This window comes from Myxocyprinus asiaticus, chromosome 1 (genome assembly GCF_019703515.2).
Source record: "Myxocyprinus asiaticus isolate MX2 ecotype Aquarium Trade chromosome 1, UBuf_Myxa_2, whole genome shotgun sequence".
NCBI classification, from domain to species: domain Eukaryota; kingdom Metazoa; phylum Chordata; class Actinopteri; order Cypriniformes; family Catostomidae; genus Myxocyprinus; species Myxocyprinus asiaticus.
In genome coordinates this window covers 28,117,149-28,127,570 of record NC_059344.1, presented here as the reverse complement: position 1 = coordinate 28,127,570, position 10,422 = coordinate 28,117,149, and the positions used below count along the sequence as shown (strand labels likewise).

Sequence of the window (10,422 nt, the reverse complement as noted above, 5' to 3'; positions counted from 1 at the left end):
CTATTCAGTCATGGCAATTTGACTGGCTAGTGAAGCATGACACACCACATATGCTGATGTCATAGTGAGCATACAAGCAGGAGTTTGCTTCATACTCTCAGGATTTTATGACAGAAGGTGCCTTAACAGTGAAAAATCAGTAGCTGTGGCAAAGCTAAACAGTGTCTTGTTCACTCCTTTCAGGGAACCAGGGTTATGTAGTAACCAAGACGCTCCCTTTCAAAAAGGTAACTTCAACACTGCATCAGAAGCTGATGCTGTGGGAGCCGTATTCAATCGCGCTGATGTGCAATGCCTACTAGCCATTTACAGGGTAGTCAAAAGCATTTCTGGAGCCACTCCTTGATATTGAATAATAGGAAGGGAGATGGGAACAATAAACCAATGGCTCGATGTCAAGACAGAGGCACTATTCATTCTGGCTATTTGGGGCACTCTCTTAACACCTATTCCCGGTCAGCATTAATCAGGTGAGCAGAGCGACCACCTGGTCAAGGGCTTTGTTACCATAATACTAGCCAACAGGGTAGTGAACCATTGGCTTTTGTAACAATGAAACTAGCGGACACGGTAGAGAAACATTGGCACATGTGCTCTCATTCACACCACTGGGAATGGAAAGACCAAATTTCTAATACCAATACTAACCAACTGGTCAGTGATCAGACTTCTCCCCCTGAAAAGACCTGGGAAGAGAGGAAAGATACATGCAGGTTATAAAACCTGGTAAAGGTATTAGGGGAAGCCCAACCTGCAGCGAGATATATGTCCTCTAGAGACACACCCTTTACCCACGCGAATGAGCTTTAATGCCCATGGGGCACTGAATGCCTTGCGAGTTATATGCAAGCGCAATAGCATCCACGACCCAGTGGGACATTTTTTGGCTTGGAGATGCCCAAACCCTTTGTGCGACCTCCAAAGCAAACAAATAGTTGTTATGATACCTTGACAAGCATACTGTACACCTCACAGGGCAGAACATGGGTAATCACTCAGCCTTGTCCGTCTCAAAGGGAGGAGGATATAATTTTTATAGGGTAACAACCTGAGCCCTAAAGGTTTCCAGCACTTAGTCAGATAACATTACCTGGGCTTAAGAATGGCCTTCGACTGGTCTGAACTTTAAACAGGAGATATTGACTGAAAGTCCTGATTCCTGAAGGTCTACATTTGACTGATGCCAAAGCATGTAGCGGCACAGTCTCCAAAGAGAGTATGCATAAGCTTACCACCACTAGTGGCTCAAATGAGCAAACCAGAAGCACATTTAACACCAGCGATAAGTCCCAGACCAGGATTGTAGTGGGGTGAAAAAGGCTCTTAGCCATCTTGTACCATGCAGAATTCTGCAGACCAGAGGGTGTAGCTTATAGACAAGCCCTCAGATGTCATGACTGGTTGCTATGGCAGAGACATATACTTTAAGCATGAATGGAGAGAGTCCTGCATCCAGCCGCACTTGGATAAAAGATGGTATCATCTGCACAGGGTAATGTTTTGGGTTCTCATCCTGGGAGGAGCACTAATCAGCAAAGTCGCCACTTAAAGGCATACAGCCACCTCATTGAAGGGGCATGGTTGCAACAGCCCCATTGTGTCAGACGAGCCCTGTTCAGAGGCCAGACATGCAGTCTCCACAGCTCTGGCCAAGGATGCCAGATCGTGCCTCGACTTTACGACAGCAGATCCGACCTCAAAGGAATTTCCCATGTGGAAGCATCCACAACTCTACCACACTGGGGACCAGTGGCTGTTGGACATTTTGTGCAACTAGTATCAATGTTGCCTTGTCTTCCCATATCTTGCACAATACTTGATGTAGCAAGCTGATGGGGGAAAAGCATATTTGCTTTTAAATGGCCATCTGTGAGTTAAGGCCCCAAAGCCTGGTGGAGCTTACTGTCAACCAGCTGATTGAGGGTGGAGTCTCAATTCCCCCATCCTGTTGCATCCTGATGTTAGAGTAAACCTGCTCTGCTGTTCAGGTGGTGGGGGATGTGTTTTGCATGTAGGAGACATGATTAGCTCCAGAGGAGAATTCAACTCACCAGGTTCAATATTATGATCTTTGACCGCACTGCTCTCTGGCGATTTATGTGTCACACAGTTTGTGCACCTTTCCAGGTTTCAAATACTGGACGTCCTTCATACAGAGCTCCCCAGCCTGCACAAGATGCATCCATAGTGACAACCATGCATCTGCCTTTTTTGGTGAGTGTCACACCTTTACGATAAAGCTTGGTTCTCCTCTGTTGCTAGCGTGGCTTAATAGCGGCATGTCACTATCAGGTGAAGGTGACCGTGTTGCTGAGAGTGATGAGGGACCCTCGTGCTGAGCCAGCACTGGAAAGATCTCACCTGTAACAACTCTAGCATGGTGACGATGGCTGCAACAGCTATCAAGCCCAGCACTTCCTGGCACTGATGCAACGGAAGGGTTTCCCCGGGCTTAAACCTTGTGAAGTGTAGGACAATGAACAGAACGCATTCGTAGGACAGTAACCGACATAGTTACCGAGTCGAGTTTCATTCCTAAGAAGAAAACTTACTGACTGGGCACTCGTATGCTCTTTGCCCAGTTGTCCTTGAGGAATAAATGCACTAGCAACAAAGTCTTTGGTGCTTGCATGCTTGTACCTTCGATTGAGCTATCAGTAACCAATCACTGAGGTAACGTGGACGCCGCCTGGCCTCAGAGGATCAAACGCCGCATCTACACATTTCGTAGATGTGTGAAGTTCAAGGACAACCTGAAGGGTAGGACCTTGAACTGGAATGCAAGGTGATCTGCACATATGCGTCTGCCATTTGCTTGACACTACCAGTCCAGTGGACAGACATGAGTCCAAATCCATGGTGAGCTGAATTTTCCTTTGGAGCGAGTCATGTCTCCTACGTTCAAAGCACGTCCCCCACCACCTGAACAGCAGAGCAGGTTTAATCTAGCGTCAGGATGCAACAGGATTGTGGAATGGAGACTTCACCCTCAATCAGCTGGTTGACAGTAAGCTCCACTAGGCTTGGACGCCTTAACTCACAGATGTCCAGTTAAATACAAATATGCGTTTCCCCCGTCAAGTATTGTGCAAGATATAGGAAGACAAAGAAACAGTAACACTAGTTGCACCAAATGGCCCAACAGCCACTGGTCTCCGATGTGGTAGAGCTGTGGATGCTCCCACATGGGAAATTCCTTTGAGGTCGGATCCACTCTCGCAAACTCGAGGCATGATATGCCATCCTTTCATATGCCCCCATATAACTTCTAAATGTGCACTGTTAGGCAATCAGCACTCAAGCCCGTCAGCCTTGGGGGTAAATCGCTTGCAGGTGAAAAATACTTTTACATACTTTTCAGCAAGTAGCTTAATTATTTTCCTTCAACACACTCTTTTGGAGTGCAATGTAAATATTGCAAACCTGGAACAGTTTTTAAAGAGGGGATTTTGTGCTGGCGCAGGCAGAGAGAAGTATATAACTCATTCCTCTCTGATCAGGTGCAGAAAGATCAGCTAAGCATTGGTTTAGGGTTCCAGGTACTAGAGAGACGTCTCTGTTGCCCTAAAAGAGGAAAATTGTGATGGTATGACGCTGACTCCCACTTACATGCTCACTATGACGTCAGCATAGGTGAAGCGTCAAGCTTCAATAGCCAGTCCGATTGGCGTAATTGAATAGGGTTTCAAGGTCACCACCCATTCAGGGTACTCCCACAGCATCAGCTTCTGACGCAGCATTGAAATTACCTTCTTGAATGGGAACTTGTGTTACTTCAGGTGCATGGAGACAAAAAAATAAATTTAAAAAAATTTAATCACATAAGCTTGCTGGTCTGATTTTTTAACTCACTGTACACTATACACACTTTTTTTTTACTATGCAAGTCTAAAATAGACCTTGCTAGAACTATTTTCTGTCTGATTGACATTCAGTGTGTGGACAGCAACTTTTTACACTAACACAAATTAGTGTTCACGCTGTATCACTAAAAATTGCATACTTACAGTTTTATTGGCATATATTCACTTTCACCCAGTGTTCCTATTAGAGAGACTGTGAGGGAGGGATCAGTCTTATCAATTTGGTTGATGAACTGGATCCTGAATTGATAATGGAACACTGTTGGAGATGGAAAGTAATGCTACATACATTATCACTGATCAGAAAAATAAATGCACAGAAAATGTGCCATCACAATTAGTAATCACAAACATTAATAGCACAAAAACATCCTAATTAATCAGTATTCTATATTTACCTGAGAAACAAAATCGCATAAGATATTAAGACTTGTTTATAAAGACTTTATCTTAGAAAAAGGAAGACCGGGGCTAGTTGTCGCACAGGGAAGTTGTCACTAGTTTTCTCTAGAGGTTTGTATGTTTGTTTTAAACACCTAATACAAAAGCCTCTTAAACTAGAATACATTTTACTAAAACCTTTGGTAAAACATTTTACCCTAACCTTTACCAAAGTAAATTTTCACAGTCATCATATTCTTGTATTAGCAAACATACAAGTGAACATGATAAAAATACACTGGTATACATTCAGGCAAGGGTCAACTATATTATATTATAGTTTAAATGTGTTTTTTTAGGGCAAAGTTAACTTAATTGGAAGTCAGGTCACATTTATCACATTTTTATAAAGCCAAGATGTTGTGTTAAATGTCATACATTTTAACAGTTTATCACTTTCAAATTTTCATGGCCCAAACAATGTTTTGATTATTTTTGTATGTTACCTTTTCCATTTTTGGTGTTTCATTAATACTTTTGTGCCTAAATGCTTTTGTACCCACTATTGGGGCAGGTTGTCACAAAATGTGAAGGAGTGTTCAATGAACTTCATCTTTTTCCTGGGCAAGAACGGTGAAAATGTTCAAATGCTTTTTTGTAGGCAAGACATTAACATGTGTGTGGCTATGCAGAAGTATCCTAAAATTTCTGGAAAATAATCAATGGAGTAAAATGTGTGACAACTGTCTCGCCTGAAAGTGTATTTTGTTTTGCTTCATTAGCAGATTTTTCCACTTATTTTAAGCATAAACCTTGCTAAATGTAATTTTGCTATGTAGTAGGTATGTGATATAATATAATATAATTTCTGTTATGAGAGCAGTTTACCAGCTAGAAAGCATCATCTCTGTAAGATTTTAAAGTTAACAGTGCTTGTGAAAAGACAACATGCTGCCATTATTTAAACTGTGAAAAATAGCACTTGTGTGCTCAACAGTTTTGAGTTTTGAGAAAAAAAAAATTTCTTTTTCCTGTGCACTGCATTAGCGGTAAGAAATAAGCATTTTACACATTTGATGCTTACATTTGTATGGCATGTGTGAACTGGTTTTGAGGAACATTCTTTTGCTTGTGCCAGTGCGGACTTTCTTTATGTCATAACCCAAAGTGTTACAGCGGTTCTTTCGGCAGTCCAGGCAGAAGCCTTTATTGAAGGCTGTGTTGTCGCTGCACTTGTATGCCATTATCTGCTTGTTTTTGTGCAACAGGGAGTCAATGAAGAGATGCACAGCACGTTCATGGGCACACTTTACTGTTTGCTCAAATCCTAAAGTTAAATGGACACAAGATAAGATTATTGCACTAATAAAAAGCAAACAATTACCAAACAACAAATAACCATAGATTTACTGGTCAGAAATGTGGTTTATCATTCTCATTAGTTTAGTTTAGTCTGTTCTTCTGTGTCTACTATGGTGCATTGTGGTGCTTGACAGTGAGTACACTGTGATGCTAACACTGTGTCAGAAATAGTATTTTCTTTCTTTTTGGTATTCAGCCATAACCCAAAATGTAAACCTGCCTCCATTTATTCATTACAGTTACAGTTGTCCCACTCTTGTTCATTAAGACATTATGCCTGGCAGAGCCAAGGACTCATCAGTGTATAGCTATAAAATGAAGGATTGTCTTTTTACTTAGATTTTTTCCCATAGGGATATTTAATTGCCTAGAGGCATTTCTCAGCTGGAGACCAGAACAGGGGAGGGATTTGGAATAATTAAGTAGTCAGGATGACAGCCGCTTTTATGTGTATGTGCCTTTTATCTGGAAGGCTGTCTGAACTAGTAAGCCATTAGTTAGCTCTCAGTCATTAATGGGATGTTTTGAGTGTATCTTATCCTAATCTGACATGTGACATTAATCTAAGGATGAGCCTGCCCTTCCTTCCCTCATTCCCTCTATCCATCCATCCATCCAAACAACTTACCCATAATCCCATACTGAGATAAATGGGTGTAAATATTTTGCACATGCAGATGGCACCCTAGTTGAAATGATCCTCCATTGGGGTAGAAATCAAAGTGGGCAACAGACTGTTTGATGCCCACACTCAGTCCCATACGCTGTTGGGTAAATGTATGGATGGCATCCACAAACGTAGCATCATCAGGTGAGAGTCTGTCAGTATGAGACATCCCCTCAAACAGTGGCCCCGCAGGATCCAGACCTACTCACACAGATAGACATGAGGCCAGTACAACAGAGACACGGCCAAGTTTTAATATTCCTGCATTAACCAGTAGATGTTGTGATGTTCAAAATATTTGCTAGGAATCAAGATCTTAGAGTTTAAAATCATTGTTGATCTGTTGGCTGTTTTGTGAGATATTCACAATGCTGACTTGATTGTCTCACCAGTAATTCTTCCCAAGATTTTTCCAGACACCGCTAGGTTACTCCCAGCAAATCCAGAAATATGAGCTCCAAGGCTGTAGCCAATCAAATGAACTTTTCCCACAGGGAACTGTTTGAAATCCTGTTATAGACACTCACCAATTAATGACATTGTGTAAAAGTGCTTTTGAGTATTTTTTAAATGTTTTATGTTTTTTGCAAGTATTTTTATTGTTAATTTCAATATTAATCAAAGCCAGGGCTTAACAAAAAGATTTCTTTTCTGCCAGCCCAGTTTGGCCAATTGTGTTTAATTACTCCGCCAACATTTTCACTGGCACCACCACAAATAAATATAAATTTGTATTTTTAGCAATTTATTTTTGTTTTTAATTTACAATAATAGCTGGAAATTATACAGCCTTAATGCCATGAAATCTATCAATTCATAAACTTTTGCTGGAAAATAAAAACATACAATGCAAGACAGTGCCCATAAAACTGATGCTTCTGCAACATTATCACACTTGTCTATTTCCTGTATGATCATGAAAGTTGAACCCATGTAAATTTGTATCCATGACAGTTGTACCCATATATCCTGAAAACTAATCCATTCTGTCAAATGACTGACAAGCACTATTCCCCATCATTTTTGCATCAAATCCAACATGATCACCTTTCCCTGTAGCGTTACTGATAGTGCTGTGCAAGCCACCTCTGAAACACGGGAACCAGGAAGTAATCGTGTTCACAAAAACATTGGCAAGCTTGATTCAAAGGTTTCATTTTTGTTCTAAAATTAGATTTTTGTAATTTGGGGGTTTGGGTCAGGCAGTATAGTTAATAAAATATTGATTCCTGTTGACTGTATTACATTATTTATTACTAAAAAAAATAGAACTCTCTTTTGGAACCACTCTGTGGACATTCACCCAGTAACAGAAGCTCACACGTGACAATATATTCAACACTTTTAGCTTTGGCCAATGGGGGAAGTGATTCAAATTTCATTGAGCACAGACCGAAGGGCAACTAACAGTTCCATCAACTGGCCTGAAACTCTCTCATACTGCCTTTGGGCCAGCAGGCCATCTTTATTATTGGGCCCTGAAAGGAATGTAAATATCCCTCTAGCCAAAGAGTCAAGATCCTACTTAAGGTCTATCAGTTCCATGTAAGATGTAAGGATGGTAGTGTGTATTGCCCTTTTTAGAGAGCAGGGAAGAAATTCCTCACCCATAACTGTATTCCTTTGTATTATCAATATGGATCCTCACCTCTAGCCACCTCAGCAGGTGGGCAATATCTTGTCCCACTATGCGGGTGTTCTGAGCAGCAATAGGGTAGTGTTGGTGTGCTAGAGTCAGCCAATCTGCGATCACCACATTGATGCCTCTCTGGGAGCTCTTTAGTGCAGATGCCAACCTCGCAACCCAACTCTCCATCATTCCGTCCACCTACAGTGCAATGAGGAAAGTTTGATTGTTGAATGAGCCTTATGTTTGCAACTGAACACGACACAATCACCCTCTACCTCTCAGGTGTCTTTATTTGCTGCAAGCCTGTTTTTAATATATGGTAACTTCTATTTCAAATCGTTATTAATTTACAGTTGTTATTCATTTTAAAGTCCCATTTCTCCTTTATCAGAAGTTAAATAACTTTACTTAGTTGTTCGCAGTCCATGCCATGCCAAGATCTTGATGGCCTTGTTACTTTTCGTACATTTGAACTATTGATTTTTTTTTCTATCAAATCAATGGATTCAACATACCGACCAGCCATGAATGATGATAACCAGAGGATGGCTGTTATTGAAACTACAACCATCCAGTGTATGAGGCTGGAAAAGCTCCACTGTGCATGTATCATACATGTATTCCCCCTCCGTGTAGAGCCTGAAGACTGATTTAGGTTCATAGAGCATCTTCATCCTCTCTCCGGGCTCATTGCCTGTTAGTATTGTTGTACACACACAAAGTGAGGTTCACAGTTATATTTGTCCAGTGGTTGTTGTACTGGGGTGATAGTGTTGCAATTTCATAGTGTTATTGTTTTGTGCATCTGTTGTGGTTGTACAATAAAATATTCACATCTGTGTATAAACCACAATGCAGTAACCAACTCCACCTTTATTTCATTGTTATGTAACATTCTTTGGGTCAAGGTTAATCAAATTTGTTTACCCATTGCTCTTGCCAATTATTTGAGCATATGAATTTGCTACAACTTGCATTTGTATGTAACTAATGAACTGTACATATACATACACATCTCATTAATATTTGCAGATATTTGTACACAGTGTTTATTCATATTTTTGTAACATATTCACAGCATCTAAAACATAAGCGCTTTTATGTATGTACAGGTTAGAGACAAGAATCTTTTGATGACTCATATCTACTGAAATACTAGGGTTTACTTTTCAGATGCTATTAATATGTCGATATTGTACATTTCATAATCTATGCAAATGTACAGAATTGTATGTGTGATAGAACGACACTTTTCATACAAATACCTACAAAGGAAGATCAGGTAATTGACCAATCTGTCTACATTTTCTTGATGGAAAAATAACTCCAAAACCTTCTTATTAAAAAGAGCATTGAAGTACCTCCTTCTTACCTCCACGTTCTGCTTCATTATCAACCACTAAAAGTGCCTACAAATGTTATTTGTTTCCATTTATATTAACTACTAGCATATTTACCCAAAACTTCATTGTCAGGTAGTTTCTGTCCCATAATATTGCAGGGCAACATTGCATAAATTATACACAGCTCATGTGCTTCATTGAAAAGTTATTCAAGATCATTTTATTTTCAAATATAATTAACCCACCTGCTCTGTTACCTCGAGTTTTCCTTGCATCAGTCAGTTGCAAGATCATCAGGAGACAGGACACTACTTTAATCAGAACCATCATGTCCAGTCAACTTCAGGACCCCATACATTTTCTCATGCAAGAAAAGTGAACTCTGCGAGGCAAATTATTATTACATTCTGAGGGGAGGGTTCTGTAATTATTCAACAGGGACTCAGTCCAGAGGAGCAGCTAATCAGTAAGGATATTTGTAAGGGGAGGGTGTTGGTTGTTTACTGCTCTGGATGAGCTTTGAAACTTTTCCCACTATAATTGCCAGTCCACAAGACTGTGGAGAGGGGCTCAAATGCAGGTCTGATTGGCTGTGCGTCTGTGGCTGGTTGCTAGAAGACTTTGATTGGTGGAAAAAAGTGTGGTCAAAAAAGAGTGTAGAAGACACACAATGACCCATGACATTACTGCTAAAATATGTCTCTAAATGCCCTTCAAATACTGAAATTCATTTTTAAAGAATGGCCCACATCAGATTTCAGAGAAAGGACATGCCTGTTGATGGATTATTTTTCTAGTAGATCTAGACGTATTTGTATTTCTAGATCAGGTTTATTTAGAACAGTAGTTTATTTACTATTTCTCGATCAGGTGCTGACACTGCGCAGAATGAATTGGCACTTTAGTTCAAAATCTATATTTTTCATAGTTTCACGTTACATATTGGTCTTGAGAACCCTTGTTACCTCACTGGTAGGACATTGCAAAACACAAACAACTGCATCAGAAATTGTGAGTTGTGAATGTTGTATCTCTTTTAAAATGAAACATAAATTCTCATTGTGAGAGCATAATTGTGTTACTTGAGAATTAAAATCAAACTCAACCTTCTTCTGACAATTCACAGGTTCTATGTGTTGGCCGTTTGTGGTTCATTCAGTCACTACAGTGTGTTTT

The 10,422-nt window shown here is 40.2% G+C and overlaps 1 protein-coding gene across 1 annotated transcript in view; it reads right to left on the bottom strand.

Moving 5' to 3' along the window:
* lipca (lipase, hepatic a) overlaps positions 1-9,600 on the bottom strand; it is a 15,002-nt gene extending 5,402 nt beyond the window's left edge. The window contains exons 1-7 of the mRNA XM_051709709.1: positions 9,492-9,600; positions 8,419-8,597; positions 7,922-8,101; positions 6,663-6,783; positions 6,235-6,474; positions 5,329-5,571; positions 4,008-4,122 (exon numbers count right to left, since the gene is read on the bottom strand). Of these exons, the coding sequence (XP_051565669.1) occupies positions 4,008-4,122; positions 5,329-5,571; positions 6,235-6,474; positions 6,663-6,783; positions 7,922-8,101; positions 8,419-8,597; positions 9,492-9,576 (1,163 nt within the window). The 5' untranslated portion in view covers positions 9,577-9,600. The remainder of the gene's footprint in view (positions 1-4,007; positions 4,123-5,328; positions 5,572-6,234; positions 6,475-6,662; positions 6,784-7,921; positions 8,102-8,418; positions 8,598-9,491) is intronic.
* Positions 9,601-10,422: the final 822 nt, after the last annotated feature.